The sequence below is a fragment of the Xiphophorus couchianus genome, chromosome 18, assembly GCF_001444195.1.
Source record: "Xiphophorus couchianus chromosome 18, X_couchianus-1.0, whole genome shotgun sequence".
Lineage (NCBI taxonomy): Eukaryota > Metazoa > Chordata > Actinopteri > Cyprinodontiformes > Poeciliidae > Xiphophorus > Xiphophorus couchianus.
This window is the reverse complement of record NC_040245.1, coordinates 9,344,405-9,363,079: the sequence shown is the minus strand read 5'-3', so window position 1 is coordinate 9,363,079 and position 18,675 is coordinate 9,344,405. Positions and strand designations below refer to the sequence as shown.

The following is an 18,675-nucleotide window of genomic DNA, read 5'->3' as shown; positions in this document are numbered from 1 at the left end:
AGTTGTTCAAGGAAGAAACAGTGGTGAACCAGCAGCAAGATGCAGACTAGTTAGGATGACCATTTAAAAGCTCAAACAATGGGCATGTGAGCATCAGAACTGGGCAGTGTAACAGTTAAGGAAGGCTCAAGAATGGTTTTAGAAGCACACCAATGATGCTTAAGTATTTATTTCCCCTCCACATTCCCCAGATCATAATCAAATCAAGTATTTGTGCAACAGGCCACCAAGGAAGGCGAATGCACAAAAGTCATGTCACTTTACTTTTGTGCAGAGGATCTGGACACTGGGCTATTGTGAAATGATTGCTTGCTGGAGGTGTTGGCACTGTTGAAGTTTTAAGCAATTGGTTCTGTTTTTATCCAACTGCTAATGTTTGGCTATGATGTATGTAGTGCACCATCTCAATGAAGCTCACCAGAAGGATAGTTTGCTGGGAACAACTATCCTCAAAATGCAAAGACAGAAGTGCGGAGCCAAACAGGATGGCTTAATGCTGATAAAATTTTTCAAAGCTGCCAAACTACAACCATGAACAGACTACAATTCTAAAACAATACAGAAAATAGGCATCATTATTCATAACAACTCCTCTTGTTTGTTGATTGGCCTGGTTGAAATTCAATGAGAGAAATCCAATTCATTGGGAGAAATCCCAGACGGAACAGGGAGATGAAAATCAAGTGGAATTGCATAGAAAGTCAATGGCCAGGTTGGGTCAGGGCTAAACAGTGACCAACTCAATATCAGTCAGGTGATTATAAAGTTATTCTGGATCATTGTAAGTGTATAAGTTAATAACCGAAATGTAACATGAATTCATTGGTTCTTTATGCTCCATGATAAGATGGGTACTAACACACACATCGCACCAGTTTTAACATAACACTACCAACACCCCAGCTACCATACCATTACTCTCCAATTGACAAGAACATGCCAACCTCCCTGAATGACAGCTTATTTGGTCCAATCAGTGTTGCCACTGTCTGCGAAGCGCCTCTTCCAGAATTGCTCCTTTGTCCTCCTCTTCTGGTTCAGCGCTCAGGGGGTGAAATATAACCCTGCCAGGTTTCCCCCGGCCATTACAGAAACAGATAGACAAAGGAGAAACTCCTTGAAAGACGAGACCTCCAATCAAACTGTCGCTCAAAAGAAAGCCAAGCACTGTCACCAAAAGTAGGAAAAGTGTCACTTTGGTTACCGTTTTAGATTGAGGTGTATGTAGGTGTGTATTTGGACTCCAGCTGAATAAAAGCAGCCCTGTGAGAGTGACAGAACCCCTACTGTGCCAAGTGTGGTGGCATTTGCTTGTTAAGTTGTCTGAAATGCCACAGTCTTGTGTTCCATTGCAGTGCCAAGTCTTGCTGTAGCTTCGTTTAGGGTTGTGCAAGAGCGTCAAAAGATGGTTATTTGAGCTTCTATTTTCTGTCAGAGAATATTGCAACCAATACCGCAGTTCTCTTGTTTTCTGATACCAGAATAGAGATTAATGAGAAAGGTGAAACGAGAGAGAGGAAAAAAATTGTTAAATTGACAGAAAATGGCAAAGATCAGTATGTTCCCTACATGTCCTTCATTGGAAAACAGCTTCTGTCAGCCTCTCAGATTACATAGAGCAAAAACAATTATGTCCTCTTTTACGGTGAAATGTCAAATGCAGCAACTGACAGATGGCTTCATTAAAGGATTTATTGCATTCTAGGTGATTTTTCTTACCCATTTGTGCTTCTTGCTTTGGGTATTCATATCCCCAATATTCTTTTTGTATTTATCTTTTATATAAAGAAAACTCAAATGTTCGCTGAACATTTTGCATGCTGATGCAGATCACATTTAACCCAAGCTTCCTTTCCTCCTTGTTATCTTCCAGCCTGTAAAATCGGTTACTACCGTGCTCTGGCCACTGATGGCTCCTGCTCCAAGTGTCCGCTCCACAGTTACTCCGTGAGGGAGGGCTCCACCTCTTGTGCCTGTGACAAGGGATTCTTCCGCTCGGAAACAGACCCAGCATCAATGCCCTGCACCCGTAAGTACACCTGTATTCCATAATTTTACATTTCTTTATTACAGCTTAGAACATCTTTCTAGCATGCACTGCTAAGCTGTATTATCAACCTTACCCTTTCATAGAAAAGCAGCCCGTTGCACACACACACTAATCATCCTGCACAAACATTAAACCAGCTGCTGATGCTTTAATAGGTGTCTACTGGATACAGGTGGCACATAATGATCAGTCATGGTGACATGAAGAACTAATTATGGCATAAACTGTTACACCTCACTGTTAAAGAGCAGTGGACAGTGAAAACACTAGAGGTTGAATGTTTCCAGGAGGTGGTAAAAATAAAGTTGGTGAAACAGTCAGATGGGGCAGTAAATGTGCTAAAAACGAAATACACGAGGAAAGAAATATGCTCAGTGTGACATTTCTTATTATGTGTTCATTTTTCTCTTGGTTTTTAAAAGTTTGTAACTGTAACAGAACAAATTGTGAAAATCTTCTTAATAAACAAGTCCCTAGTTTTTTTGGGGGAAAAATGCAAGCTATATGCTTTTAAAATCCGGGGCATTTTATTATTTATTAATTATGAGCAAAAGGTGAATAAAATACCACAATTTCATGGTATCCAGGGATGTACACAAAATGTAAGAAACTGTATAGCATTGCTTTTACATTTAGATTTTTATTTTCATTTTGATACTTAAGCAACATAATCAGAAATGTAGTTTAAACACTCTTAAGTGAGCAGTACTAACTTATCTGCTTTTGCTGTTCTTTTCTTTATTGATTAACACATTTATAACAAGACTATTAACTCGTTAATTAGTGAGGCTATCAATTGGGAAAGAGCCTTAAAAGCAATGTTTCCTGGATTAAACCGTAACGTGGTGTTCCTCTAATAATGTCTTTTGAAGTGAAAGGATATCTAAGCAGCAGGATTAGTGTTTCTTGTAAAGTAGGGAAAAGTGCAGTAGTCATCTTTTGGCCACTTGACTGGAAATGTGCAGCAGCAGGAGGGGGAGGGGCAGAGCTATGCCACTCTGTGTTCCCAGTTGTGAGAGAAAACTCTTTTGCATTTTTTCTGGTTTCTCATTAAAAGGCCTTTCAACCACAGAAACTCTATGTTGAAAAACATATTTGGACTGAAGAAGAAAAGCATAAAGAAGTCTTAGGCATAGTGAAATAACACTGATGTTTGTTTTTTATTGTTTAATCACACATATGATGAGCCAGCTACACTAATAAACATAGGTGATTCTCAGAATGATAACCTCTAAATAACTTCAGACTGTAATGAGAATGTAAAGTTCTATGCTATTCCTGATATATTAAATTGCACTGTTATTCAAGCAATATACCCAATTTGGTTAGCAGACGAATGATTTATGGTTGGTATTTGTCTCTAAACCTATTAAAGCTGTTTCTTGTTTCCTGTTGAAATAGGCCACTTTACAGCAGGCAATATTGTTTTCAACAGCTAAAGCTCCTTCTGGACATTCAGCTTCCTGTAATAGAAATAAGGACGTGCTGTTTATAAATTCCCTAAAGAAAACCTGAGTTGTTCTCATTTTAAGTATCTGCTCTGAAAATGATGTTTTTACTTACAGATGTTAACCTGAGATTCTGTTTAGTTCTTTGATGTATTAGACATAGACTATTTTATTCTCCACCCTGGTAAAGATGTGTTGTTGCAGCAGCATAATATCACACACTAAAATGTTTAGGAAAATCCTAACTTTGATTTGAGTAGATTTATTCAGTGGTTAATATTACATATTATGAAAAAAATCATATTGGCATTCCTTTTAATCCCATTTTGCAACATGCCCATTAGTTAGAACATAGAGAGAGAGCATCTGTTTTGGTTTGGCTATATGTTTTGGATACTTACCCTTATGAAACATCAAATGATGGCCCACTTTTCAGAATGCTCTTTAAAATGTCCTGTTTTTTACTTTTTAAAAAGCTGTTTTTATTAAACTTAAGAAAAATTTAAGAAAAATCGTCAACACAGATCCTCCTCTATACTTAGCAGTGGACATAAAGGTGCTTTTTCTCACATTTATACATTCCACTTGGAGTGTTATTTCTCTAATCTGACTAAAGTACACAGTTCCAGTTAAAGTCCTATTGGAGTTCAGAAAACGAGTGACAGTTTTTTTTTTTTAAATCAGGTTATCACATTCAGCAGATAGGGTCTGATGTTTGTTGGGTGAGTTCTTACCTCCCTGTACTTGCCATCACCGCTTCAGGTGGTGGCAAGATAAATAAGGGTCCTCATTGAGCCGAGTGACCAGCAGCTGCATTTTGTAATACAATAATAACACCTCAGTGTAACAGAAAATCATGTATTACTATTTTAAGGTTCCTAAAAGCTCTGATTAACCTAAAACAAATCAACCACTAGTTTAAAAGGATTGTTAAAAGGGATTAAATGTTGAATTTCTTTATAACTCAGTTGGAGATTATTCTATCAGAAGCATTTAATGCATTTTATAATTTTTTTTATCATGGGCTGTCTGTGTGCACTGAATAGACAGTGCAATATATAAATTCTAAATTTTCTCACTATTTTTACTACAATACTGGCTTCGTTTAAATGGACGAGCTGGGAGGTCATCCTCATTGTCTTGTTAGTCAGGGTGCAATCTCGCGGTGACTGCTGCAAGCAACAGCTGTCGAAGCTTATTACTTGGCTGATTTCATAAGACCCAGCATCATCACCTCCGCGACATTCCTAACTCGGCGAATAGGAACTGAACATTAGCCCGGCTCCCAGAGCGACCTTTGCCGCTCCCCGTCGGCCGGTCAACATTTGATCTCTGAACTTTCACCCTGTCTGTCGACTGCTATTTTTTTTTCTTTCCTCTGCGTTTTTTTTTTTCCTCTAACTTTTAACCCACATGATGGAGCTCTGTAATTACGACTGTCACTCACGCAGCATCCATCGGGATCTTGTTTTCATTCGGTTTCTCTTTCTCTCAAAATCTACTCAGAGTCACGAACAGAGCAGAAAAAAAAATCTATTGAAATGATCTCCCAGTTTGGTTTGCTGAAGGTCAGCCTGGAACATGAACCAGCATCTCTGGTAAATGGGAAACACATATTTGTATGTGTGTGTGTGGGAGGGGTGCGTGTGTGTGAGGGAGGTTTGGGGGGCAGACTGAAAATGCTTTTCACAGGTCTTGGTTCTCAGTTTATCACTGGAAGACGACTGTTAAAGTTGGATGTCGTGTAATTCTCTTATAGTGAGATTGTTTGTGTTACCTCAGCTGTACTCTAGCTGTTAACACCCGTGTTGCTCCTCTTCGTGTCGGCTGTGACTGTTGTTTTGATAGGCCGGTAATGGCCGCTGTATGTGATCACAATTGTCTTCCAGATCACATATGAATCTTCCTCCAGTTCTTTAAATCCCACTCTTTAGCCTGACCTGCGAAATGGCTGGCATGATGAAAAAAATTACATGACCAAATAGAACAGTGGAGCCTTTCTGTGGCAATTACGTTGACTTGCTCTGGTGTTCTTGTTTTATTTTTGTTCTTTTGGTTCATCGTGACTCAGCATTTTAGATAATTGTTTTGCTTCTTGTTTTATTTTAGCTAAAACACATCAGGGTTTAAAAGAATCTGGTGAAAGTTCAATTGCTCTTTGAACCCTTAAACCTGTCCGTAATTGTCATGTTCCAGCCACCTTCTACATGTTTTATTGGTAATTTATGTGATAGATATAAACAGGAACGCTACATGTCCGGTGTAGATTTGCTTTAAGCTTTCCTGAGCCAGCATTTTCTATATTAACCTTTTGCTGCAGTCTCTGCATTTTCAAGAAGCTAAAATCTGTGGAGTACATGTCCAGTAGTTTCTACGTTGACAAATTCTCCACACCTGAGCAAGATTTGATTGTTTTACTGATACTCTTGCACTGCCTGTTCATTTTGGTGGATGGCATTGTTTCTCATGGACGAAAAAATGCGAAAAACATTTTAAATGCATGTCAATCTATCCATTTCAGATAGCAACATTAAAGTCATTAAAATAGTGGGAAAATGGTCATTCCTGGTGATCAACTGCAGCTGAGTGAGCAAACATGTGCTACACAATAGTAATAATGACCAGAGAAGGACGTCCCCAAGAGCTAGCTGCTCGACCGTGTTCAGGTTAAATGGAGGGATTTTTTTTCTGTTTCGGGATTCTTTGAAACCCTGATGTGTTTCTCGGATTTTTCCTAAGTTTTCTTAGTCGCTGCTTTGTAGAGTAAGAGGGAGGAGTGGAGAGGGGAATGAACATAAACTGGAAGGACTCAAGGGAGGCGGGAGGAGTGGGCGCTGAATGAACCCCAGCCGGATTGTAATAGCGGGGTCGATGCTCCGGCCAATTTAGCCGACTCTCTAACTCAGCCCTGCTCAACACTCAACACATGCAATACTAACAATTACTGATAAAGAGAAACAGAAAGACAGAGAGCTGCAAGAAGGCGATGCTGTTGAGAGGATAGGCGTTTGTAGAAAGGATTTTAGATTGGAAGGGCAATTGAAAAAACATGACAAAGAAAAATCAAACACGTTAACCAGCCCATAAACGAGAAGGAAAATGCGTTTTTGGGATAAAACTTTCCGAACATTTAGAGAAGGTTTTGGAAGCACAGTGGCCCAGTTCTCTCTCCCAGGATTAATTACCGGGTGTCAGTCACAGCCGACGGCTCTCCCACGCTCCCACTGGTGCATTCACAGAGAGCGACAGGTACTGCCAAAGGTGCTGTGTCTGTGGGCATGTGTGTGCGTGCGTATAGGTGTGTATAAAATAAAATTAGAAATTCTGACATGGTGTTTAAGACTTTATAGAGTCATGAAAGTTACACAACAGTGTTGTCATGTTTGCCATGGCAACAAACAATCTCTGTGATATGAATAAACACATCCCTACCAGTTTGTTCCCTGATTATAAGTTCTAAGCTTCTTTAGTGATACGTTTCCACAGTGAGTATTAGTTAAACACAGAGCTCTGAAAAACACATTAGGGCAGTGGGACAGTTTCTGTTGGAAACATCGTATGGACGCCTCATGTTTAACTTGTTCTCATTGTCTGAGGCGCTTATGGGGGAAATGAGGTGAAAGAGTAACAGAGGGAAGGAGAGTCAGGAGCAGCAGACAAAAAGGGGTCGCTTTGTCACAGTTTTTAATGGGAATTTATTAATAGATTTTCATTGTAGGCTGCAGTTGTGAGAGGGGAAATTGAATGTTGCTAATATTAACGGTCTACATCCTTCCAGCTTGTGCACCCAGACAGGCCGCTCTTCTCGGTCTATTTCCTGTTCCTCATTGCTGTAATCCTTCCATTCAGAGCTGCTCCTTTCAAGTTGTTAAGGCTCATTTCTTCTTTTTAGATGAACAGACAGTGTTTGTCTTCTCCTTCTGTGCGTTTTCATCTCATTCTTCTCAGCTTTTCGCTCCATATTGCACGTTTACCAGAAACACATTCACAAAATGTTGACATGATAGACGACTAACATCCGTACATCTAGAGAATATTCTCTAAAAGTACATTTCTCAGATGTTGCTTCATGGATGAAGGCTTTCTCCTTTCATGCAGCAAAACTTCATCATTAACGTCATCGATGGTTATTCTTCTTTGATCAAGTTCACTTCTTTTTCCAGTCATGCTTTTGTGAAGAGTTAAAGCGTCTTTTGTAATTTCATGAGACAGTTCAAATGTACAGTTTTTACTTTTAGACGGTGTCTTTACGTGCTCATCTAAACTTTGTGTCATTTGTTCTTTGTGAAATAGCTCAAGTTCAGTCAGATTGCATTTACAATTCCAGGATGTGAAGACCTTTACGAGATCTGTGGCCATAGGCCTATAAAGGCTAATTGAATATCTGCAACACTTAAATCAATAACTGTAGAAACCACCTAAGGGTTCCGTAATTTAAAAGTAATTGATAAATGTTATTTATTTTTGTCTAAGAAAAAGATTCAACTTGGGTAACTAATGCAGCCTACAGAGTGAATACAGGAACTGAACTGTAAACCCATACCAGCTGGGGTTCCTCCTAAATTTCAGTGTTCCTCCCTGGAGGTTTGGAACCAAGTAGATGGTGGCAAATTATATCAAAATCTAGAAGGAACTCACCTTCTTTTACACCTTAACCTGCCTAATTTCTGCACACTTTGCATTTTGTCTCATTTCCAGTTTTCTTTATATATAGCAGGGTTAAATAGATTTACTACTTAATGCTTATCCCAGGTTTCTACCTCTGCTGAACGAGAATGTTGTTTTTCTAAAAATAAAACAAGCCACTGTTTTCAGTGACTGAATGCGAGTGTGAACTCTTCTCCTTACAAAGGAGCTCCTCTTCCTGCACTTCCTGTCCTCTCCTCCGCTGCCGGTGTCTCTGTGAAATCACTCATCGCCGCTCTGCTCCTCCAAAAATAACACTGATAATTAATTTCCGCTGTGAAACGATTCATCAGCGTACTGACTAGCTTTCATATTTCACCCCGCATCGATCTCGAGCTCACTCGCGTGCGCTTCATTGGTTAAAGGGAGCGCGAGTCAGCCAGGGAAAACAGAGGCAGAGGCAGACGGAGAAAGGCAGAGTTAAGTCAATTACTGCTGTTTGATAGTGTTATGAACAAAACAAAAAAACAAAAAACAAACGCATTACTCACAACAGAGCTGACATGTAAAGTGGAAGTGATGAGCTGGAGAGTTTGCATCACTTAGAAACACTAGCTGTTTTTACGAGGCTCAAACCGCACATAGACATTCATTATAGTAGCAACTTTGACTTTGTCTAAGGTCATGGAGCAGGAGCAAAACCAAATAAATCCCAGGCACTCGCCACCTTCAGCTTTTGGATCTGAACGGGGCTCTGCTGCCCTATTGGATTTCAGTTAACATTCTAAACTAACTGAGGGGAAATTGGATCTTCTCCAGCTGTAATGGACAGGACATTAAAAGGGAATTCAAGAAGCCTGAGCTCCCATTAAAGGGACAACCCTGTCAATTATGCATTTACATCTCGGCCATATGTATATGTGTGGAGAGAATTGACTGACAAACCCAGAGGGGAATGAGATCTCTGAAGTCTTTACTGAAAGATATAACTGTTTTAATCTTCTAATCTCATCCACTGTTGATTCACAAGTTATTATTCTCTCCCGCTGTTGCCAATGTGATTTCTATCCCTCCCCAGGCCCTCCGACCGCACCCCTCCACCTCATCTCAAATGTGAACGAGACCTCCGTAAACCTGGAATGGAGCCCTCCTCGGAGCTCTGGGGGCCGCCAGGACCTGACGTACAACGTTGTGTGTAAGCGCTGCGGGCCCGACGGCCGCCGCTGCCAGCCCTGCGGCAACGGCGTTCACTTCAGCCCTCAGCAGCTGAGCCTGAAGGGGACCAGGGTGTCCATCAACGAGCTGCAGGCGCACACCAACTACACCTTCGAGGTGTGGGCAGTGAACGGCGTCTCCCCTCAGAGCCCAGGGCCGGAGCAGGCGGTGTCTGTGACCGTCACCACCAACCAGGCTGGTAAGAGGAGCAATGATTGGCTGATTGTGGGTGACACAACACATAAAGTGTGCCTGGTTTCTGTTAAACCAGAAACCAGTTTGCAAAAAGGTGATTGTGATTGCTAGGGTTTATTAAAAGTATGGTTTTCCTATGGAAAAAATTATGTCTTATTTAGCAATATTAAAAAATATTCCTTTGTAAAGATAGAAATGAGTAATCAGGGATTTAACTCTTCATTCATGTATAACACCTTTCAAATTAGTACCTCTGGTAAAAATGTGCAAAACCTTCTATTAAAAACTAGTATTGTTTTTATTTCAACACAAAGAATATTTGTAATAATAAATAATTTTTTATTATTTATCAATTAATTAATTTTTTTTACAAAGTGAGTGATAAATTAAGAGTAACTAAAACATTTTTATTTTTTAATTTTAAGTTGATCAGTGTTGAGGAGCTTTTATTTGTAATCCAAAACTTCCTGCTTCCCTGAAGAATAAATAGAATGTTATTTAGTGGGTAATGGTTCAGCGGCACTCTGCAAAATGGGAAAGACAAGAGAACAAACCAATTTAAGTAAGGCAGCCGACTGCTGGTCTTCAGATGCTATGAATTGACTACAAGATAATAGTGCGCCTTTCCAAAAGTATTCATATCTCTTGATGTTTATTCACATTTTGTGATGTTGCAACTGCAAACTTCACTGAATTATATGTGAAAGTCTGACATGAAGCACCATGTAATTGTTAGGTGGAAATATAATGATTGAGTTGGTTTTCACCAATTTTACAAAAAATTAAATAAAAAAAGTTTGGAATACATTTGTTCTCAGCCCAACCTGAAGCATTGCTATGTGGAATGTCCTCCAACTTTTCCTGCCATCACTCAAGCAAATGTTTTGGAGTGCAGTGGACCCTCGCCTGTTCAAGGATTTTAGTAAGGAAGGTAGCTCCTAGTAATTTGTGGGAAACCCATTTTTTGTTTGTTTGTATTTTTATATTCACGAAAAAGCTCTGTTAATATTCAAAAGTAAAATGCAAGCTGAAATAACCAGGCACAACGCTGCATTGCACGCAATTGGGTGGCGTGTGCAAAGCAGCCAATCCAGGACCGCCATTTATTTTTCTTGCACACAGCCTAACTTTTGGTTGTCTGTTGAAAAGGAAGGAACGTATGATACATGGCCTTTCCTGGTTATCATAAAAAAAACACATGTTGCTTATTGATGGTTCCTTATTTTAAACAAGGCCATTAGTTCAGCTTTGTTCCTAGCAGGGACGCAGCGTTGGCTCGCTCTGCAGCCATCCCTGCCAAGTCATTGGTTGTTTCCATGGGCCACGGTGGCCACCGCTGAGCGAGCAATGTTGCCTGCCTGGCCACACCTATGAAAATTTTCTGGCTTTGCCACAAGTTCCTACGCAAAAAAAAAACCCAGCAGTTTTATTACCAACATGATGTTCTCTCACTTGACAACGTTTTGTAATTTATGTAGGTCTGCTTCATGCAAACCTCAAAATCCACAGAGCTTTTTTTGGCTTTTCTGTGTGCGAGTGTGTTATAGAATTGAGAAGCTGTCAGAGTCTTACTTATTTTTACTTTTGCTTTCATGGTGACGATCTACATGTGAAAATGTGTTTACTAAAGTGGTGAGTAGCTTCGGCAGCACCCGGTTTATTACTGTGGGCTGATAGACTAAGCAGTTGGAAATTATTTTCTGCAGTATTTGACTGGAGTTTTGCATAATTAGGCTTCAGAAACCTAGGCTGAAGATAGGGGCACTGGGCTACCTTTAGCTGTGGTGTTAATGAATTAGATGACTTCTATTGATCTGTAGGATTCATTACAAATGTTGGTGTATTTGTGTAAATGTTTCTAATTATTCCTGTAGAATAAAGCTATGAATACAGAGCTAGAGGAGTCCTTCAGCCTGAGGATGCATTCAGAGCCTTCTGTTGTTTTGTCATTTAGTCATTCTGTTACCTGTTGTTGTGCAAATGGATTTTTACAGCCTTTGATCTTTCCTCTTTGTCTCCATTGCCAACCATTACCTTGGCTTGCTTTACTACTCTGCTCTTGGGTGGCAAACACAGGGCCTTTTTGTGTCTTTTTTATTTCTAATTTCCCTCCATGGGAAAAGTGAACGCCTCCAATAGAGCCTGGTTCAACAATTTAAGGACACAGTGGCTTGATTTATCAGATGGGATCCAGAAGACAGCATTGAATGGATGTGCAGCTTGTGGGAAGAGCAGCGATTCCTGCCAGACAAGCATATGTGGGAGCCGTAATGGAGCGTACCCTAGAGTCCAGGGTCGAATGCACTTACTAGCATGTCAGTTTGGTCACACGGATTCTCCGTTGTGCCAAAGCTCCTAAATGAGCTCTTTCAGACATGAATTCATACAAAGACACAGCAACACACAAAAACACACACCGAGCAGAGTCCCCCTGAGGTTGCTGGAGGCTAATCTCCTGACTCGAAGCTGTAAGATATGGATGATGTTGCCTTTGGCTCCTCGCTTGTGCATATTTCACAAGAGTTCGAAGCTGCAGCTGGAAGCTCTGTCTGTGTGTTTGGTGTGTATTTGTTGAAAGGTGGACGTGCAACATCGAAATTTAGAGCCAACCCAACTTACAGAAGAAACATGCGACTGGGCCTAGGGGCCCCATAAGCTCTTAAATTTATGTAGAACAAGTCTGCAAACGCAGCAGTTGTATAAAACCTTGAAGGTTGTTTAAAACAGAGGTTATAACAATTAAACACCTTCATAGTTGTTGATACTTGTTGGCAAAGTGAGATCTGTTTTCAAAATGCTTTTAGCATGTGTGTTCCTAGGCTAACTCGCTATAGCTATGTTTGAGACTCTTATTTTGAAGTAAAAAGGGAAGTCATTCTTGAGTTGTCCTGTTCAGCTGACAAAGTTGGCTAATGGAGATATTCCCTAACAACATTCAGTGATAAAAGAGTGAAAGACAGAATATAAAAATCCTTTGTTAGAGGACAGTATCGCCAAAGGATCGTTTCATAGTTTGAAAATATTTCATCATTTCGAGTTCAAACTCTAAAGTAATTCTTTATAACACAGTTTGAGATTCACCCAAAAAAAATTCTTTAGAAAATATGCAAATTGAGTTTTTACAAAGCAGAAAATCCATAGAATTAAAGATGCATGTACCAGTATCTATAGAGTAGTCAAACCTAAGTTAGAATGTTTTGCACAAACTACATTCCTTTAAAAACACATTGTGATTTAAATTCTAATTCAAAAATACTTTATTGATCTGAAAGCAAAATTAAATCATTTCTGTAACTGTTATTTTGCATTTGCATATTCATGTGGGTAGTGAAAACACCTTTAACATAACAGCTAATTCTTTTGGTCTGTATAACATCATCCCAACAATGTTATTAATGATACTTCAGTTTTTGTATTTTTTTAATTGATTTATTTATTTTTGTACATACTGTAGCCACATGCAGATCAACAAAACAAAATATTAAACTTTGTCTGCGTTCGTTCCGATGGGCTTAGCTGGAAGTGTGCCCCTGAAAGAATTTCAGCCTAGGGCCTCATGCTGCCTTGGCTCAGTCGTGTCTCTATTGCTAACGATGAACAATGTCTCCATCCATGTGCATCTTGTAATTTATGTGCACATAAAAGTGAAGGGCTCAAGACTGATTGGATTTCTTCCTCCTACTGCTCAGTAGGGGCTTTGGTAGTTCTGGTTTCAGCCTCTGTAATCCACCCAGTGATCTGCTGCCCCTCTCACCCAATTGGCTTTGCCTCATCCAGACATTGTGGATCACAGTTATTATGATAGATTTATTGGGATTTATATGTGCTGTGAAGACACCCACGCCACCGCCTTCCTATAAAGGTTTAGGTTTCAGCTGGAAAAGAAAAAGCTTGGAAAGAGTGGGCTCTCCTGTGGGTTTGCAGAACGGTGGACTGGAAGAAGGTGCAGCCAATCTAGTCAAATGGAGTCGTAGATCTGTGATCAAGCTTGGATTTGTGTTGGAGGAGGTCAGATTCCGTGTGTCGCCATGAACAATTCCACTGTTGTAAATCAAACAGGACGTAACCCTTTGACTCAGACTGCATGGAGAACGGGAGGGGCCAAGGGGTTGTCTGCGCTTTGAACTGACCCCTGGCTGTAAATGAACGTTTTCTCCTGCTTTATGGGATGAAGCACTCTATGTGTGAGAAAAAAAGGAAAAGAAAGAGTGAGAGAGAGACATGTTTATGTCTTAATGCAAAATACTTGGCAGGCTGAGGTGCCTAAAAGTGAATTAGTACATGTGTGTGTGGGCAAGTCTTTCGGCCCACATGGACGAGAGTTTCCATCTCCACAAATGCACCGGACAGACGTACATGTGGAAATGTGTTTTGGGAGGTGAAAGCAGACTCTATTTGTGCAGGATCGGAGCAAAGGGGAGGGGAAACGCTGTAAGCAGGAGCAGGCTTCTTTGCTTGCTAAAAAACGGCTCCCTGCGTGACTATTTCTCTTCGTTGGCAGTGAAATTGAGCGACTCGAATCTGGCGACCGGGCTCCAATCTGGCGGCCACATGTACAGCTTTGGCTGTGTGTGTCTTTTCATGTTGAACTGCTGTTATTGCAAATGCTCGGGTTCACCGCAGTTGCTCCGAGCAGGGCAAATACTTTGCATCAAACACAACTGCAAAGACAAACTCGTTCACGTAACAAGCCAAGACAAAACCTCAAAACCATAAAAAAAAGGACAGCTTTTCCTTCAGATTCCTTTGGGAAGGTGTTCACACAAATCACACCCTGACTCAATGCACCTCTGTCAGGATTTTAGTCATTATTTTACGTACATGGGTGGTCTGTATGAGTAATGATGCCCTTCTTTTTGTTGCAGGTGTGTGTGTGTGTGGGTGTTTGTCTGTAGTGCTAGTGTTCCATCCTGAAATGAGATGTGAATATTCATTACGTCTAAGACTTATTATTAAACTGCCTCAGTTTGCCCACGCTTCCAGGAGGCAGTAACAAATTGCAGCTTTGGCCCACATATGTAAATTCACCTACTGGGTGCTTTAAAGTCTTATGCGGTCCTTCCGAGACACAGTCACAGGTAAAATATTTATTTAAATTCACAGTCCTTGTCAGATGTTTACAAACATTGGGTTTTTTAAGGTTTGATAATGTGTTGGAAGGATATAACTTCAATGAATAAAAAACAAGAATTTGGTTTTATTGTGAGATTTCTAAAATCTACACAGGTTAGAAGTTTAACATAGATATATGAATCCTCAATAATATTTGGCTCAACGTCTCTTAAAACGATGCAGAGAAACCATACAGACACATTTTGTAGCTATTAATAAGGTTCTGGCATTGATGTGGCTCGCAATTTCAGCTATTGCTTTAACAGAAAGAGCACAGTCCAACCTAAGTTGCTAGTTTACTGACAGGGAGTCTACTTTTAGTCACAGTCCATAAATACTCAATAAAATAAATGTCACGGACATTACTGAAGCTTAATGTTTCCCTGCTTTATTTATTCCACAGCCAGTTCATGTTTAAACTGTGGGGTAATTTTCATGTGTGAATACTCAACTGTGTCCCGGTCTCAGGTTTCTAGCTGATGAATTGATCTGAAGTTGAAAAATGAAGATGTTGTTTTCATTATTCCATCCATTTTGTGGACATCACCAGTACCACTGGCAGAAAAAACCCCACAACATGACATTGCCACTACCATTCCTGACAGGTGGTAGAGCGTCCCCAGATTTGGATGCCTCACCTCGACTAATCCAAAGATACTTCTTGTCGCTGGGGTCAGAAAGTTCAGTCTTTGTCTCCTGTGATCATGAAACCTTATTCTGGAAAGGATTTGCCTCGTCAATATGAGCAGCTGCAAATTTATGGCGAGCATAAAGGTGCTGAATTTGGATCTGGATCTAGCATCTCAGTCCATGCTGATGGTAAAAAAAGCTTTGCTGTTGACAGTGATGATTGCGTTCTTACAATTTCCAGTTCATGGCTCCCTTGCCTTAATAATTCTTTAGGTGATCCTGAACTTCCTGTCATCTAAGAGTAACATTTTGGGTTAGATGAGACTTAGACACAAATGAGTGTTTCAGGAGGACCATGATCTCAGGCAGATGTTGGAAGACTTGCATTATGATTCCCCAAGTCTTCTCAAAGCCCCGACCTTAACCCTGTTAAATATTTGTAGAGTAATTGTTTGAAAAGTTGGGGTTGTGCCAGAAGAACAGTCTGTTTCAATGAACCCCAATTGTGCTATGCAGCGTGGACAAATATCCAGTTAGATTTAGGCCAGAAGCATAGCTACGAAAAGTGTGTGGAAGTATGTTTGTAGGAATCAATATTTAAGTAGGTTTCTGTATATTTGAGCATAATTTTGATCCTGTCTGAATTTTAGAACATTTTAAATATGTTAAAACTTGTGCAACCAATTCTAGTTTGGAACATTTCTAAGGTTGTATAATCTATTAAAAGGCCAAAACTAATGTGACATTTATATCCGTTTTGACCATAATTGTGTCTATGTCGATGTTTTGTACAAGACTTCACAATAATTCAAATCTGACTTTATGTCACTTTCCTTTTCTGACATCTATTTGTCTAATTTATCTCAACATGCTATAAAACTTAACCTTGATAGATTATTTTGTTTGCATCTGATCTGCAAAGTCAGATGAGGAGCCTGGAAGGGAAACCACTCAGGAAATCACTCATCTTTATCTTCACATTGGTCAGGGGAAAAATAAAAAGTGCAACAAGAGCAGCGGAACACGATTACGTCGCCATATCTGTCATCTTTGGAGGAAAGATTGATGCTGGGATGATCTTTGGGGAATTAAGCCCCCCGACCTCTCAGGTGTTTCCTTTCTGATTCAGTGGATTCTCGGTCAGCCCCATGAGGGCCTTTAAATTGCCTCTCGCTGCCGGGTAAGATTGATTGGGAGGGATACAAATGGCCGCCATCTAATTGTTTAACAGAGACGCCACACATTAGGCCAACAGGATGACAGAACCTTGGGTTAATCCTTTTACCAAGTGATGTCTGCAATTCCATCCCTCTCCATCTCCATCAAGACACCCACCCACCTCAAACCGTCTGCCCGACCCCGTCCCTCCTCCTGCTGCTGCTTCTTCAGCTCAATGAAACCCAATCCATGGCTGGTGCTTGATTTCCAGGCCCGTTTGAACTCAATCCCTGACTAAAAGCAGGGGGTTTGTTAGGCTTAGCTTGAAGGTTCTCCTCCCTGGAGTCCCCAGTCAAAGTGATGAGAATGTATATAGTGTCATAGATAATCCAATCATAATCGGTGGATCGGGGTCTCCTCATTAATCATCCCACTGTAATTTCTTAAAAGGCAGATGGTCTGGAATGAGTAAGGTTACAGTAATCGCAAAGGGGCAGAGGTCGAAGATTCCCCCTGTTTGGACCCTGAAGAACAGATGTCCGACATGAGGTTACCTGGGAGTTTGTGGACATGTTTTTGTTTTAGCTGCTGTGGAAAATAAATTAGCTTTCCTCGAAAGTGCTGGAGACGTTTTCTTCTTTTTCTCACTGCAGATCATCTATCATTCCTTCTTGTCTGATTCCAACTGAGTCCTTAAGAGTTTCTCTTGCTTTCAAGACCATCTCTCCCATAGCCCTAAATCCCCCTTTGTATCAATGAGAGTGTGCATAACCCAATTTTGGCCCTGTCACACTTCCTGAAGATAAAGGTTTGATTTGTGTGCCGATGATGCGCCGAGGGGAGGGAACAAGTGTAGGCCGTAATCTGTGCTTTAACCTTCACGTGTTAAAGGCATCTATGCGCAGACAGTGCTGCTGTTTGAAATATGGCCTCATTATCAGCTGCAGCAGAAAGAGCTTAAGATAAGATCACACACTGGAGCTTTAATGAAAACCAATTGATTTTCTCTGTTTAAAGCCAAGAAAAAAACATGAAGGTGTTGAGCTCATTTAACTTTATTCAATCTCTTTGTAGCTGTGCAGGTTTTCTCAGGGTGACCTGGCAATCTGCAATGAATGAAGTTAGGAAAAGTGTCTTAGGCAGTTTCATTGAATCACACCATTAGATCAGAAATACACTCCATCTTTGGCATTTCATGTGTTGCACATCCAATTTTAAATGTAAGTCAAGTTCAGAGACGCATTAAAACAATTGCATCATTGTCTGGCCCTGAACTTTGACTTTCTCAGCAGGAGAAATGGTAAGATTAAAAAGTGTTGTGCAAACTAGACTTAAAGGGATAGATAAGACTTTTTTGAATGTGTTTCTGTCAATTTATCATCTGTAATAAATTCCTTATCTGTAGTAAGAACATGTCACGGAGAGATTGTTGAAAAGTTAAGAAATCCGTTGCTGATTTTAGAAATTTAAAACTCAAGTGAAAATTTTTATATCCATAGGACACACCACAATATTAACCGATGGTAAATGTTTACACTTTCTTAGGAAACTGTTGTCAAGGCTGTTGCAGTTTTATCAGTCAAAAACCAACCATGCTAATGTGGTAAAGCTAATTTGATGGACGCTAAAGGCTGTATCAAACTGCCTGATCATCTGTGACTCATCAATCTACTCTAAATCTGCCATCTACTCTAAACAGTGGGGCAAATTGATTTCTCGTCAGGCTGTCATTTGTGCGGCGGTGTCAATGATAGAACATTTCTGTGTTTCTGTTGTTCTCATTCTGTAGCCAGGGGAGACATTTTCATGAGCTCTCAAACAGGTGATGCAATTTACGTCCTACACTGATGTGTGCAAACGCAAAGACCGCTAAGCAGAAATAGCAACAAACTTAACTATAATTTCTTGCGAAAGCTGTAATGGCCACTATAGAATATTTTCACGTTGACTTGTTTTAAATTGCTGATTATACAAATCTCTCTGATTATTGGTGTCGTGGGATAATTCCAAAACAACTTAAAGAGACTTAGAGTCTTTTCAGACTTAGAGTGGCCTGACAAGTAGCAGCTTATGAGGTAGCTCAACACAGCTGGCTGCCTCAGCCAACATTACCTTTTTTTGTAGGAACTTGGACTCTCGTTGGTCAAGAAAACACTGACATATTAAGCATGTTTTCACATATGAGGTGTTTAGTTTATATAAAATAAACTCTGGTTCCCATATCCTCTTATTTCAGTTTGT

The 18,675-nt window shown here is 40.2% G+C and overlaps 1 protein-coding gene across 5 annotated transcripts in view; it reads left to right on the top strand.

Annotated features, from left to right (window-relative positions):
* The window catches only part of epha4l (eph receptor A4, like), a 66,211-nt gene that overhangs the window by 24,750 nt on the left and 22,786 nt on the right, over nucleotides 1-18,675 (top strand). For all 5 annotated transcript variants that reach the window (XM_028045047.1, XM_028045046.1, XM_028045048.1 and 2 more), the window contains exons 4-5: nucleotides 1,874-2,029; nucleotides 9,203-9,538. In XM_028045047.1, coding sequence (XP_027900848.1) covers nucleotides 1,874-2,029; nucleotides 9,203-9,538 — 492 coding nt within the window. The remainder of the gene's footprint in view (nucleotides 1-1,873; nucleotides 2,030-9,202; nucleotides 9,539-18,675) is intronic.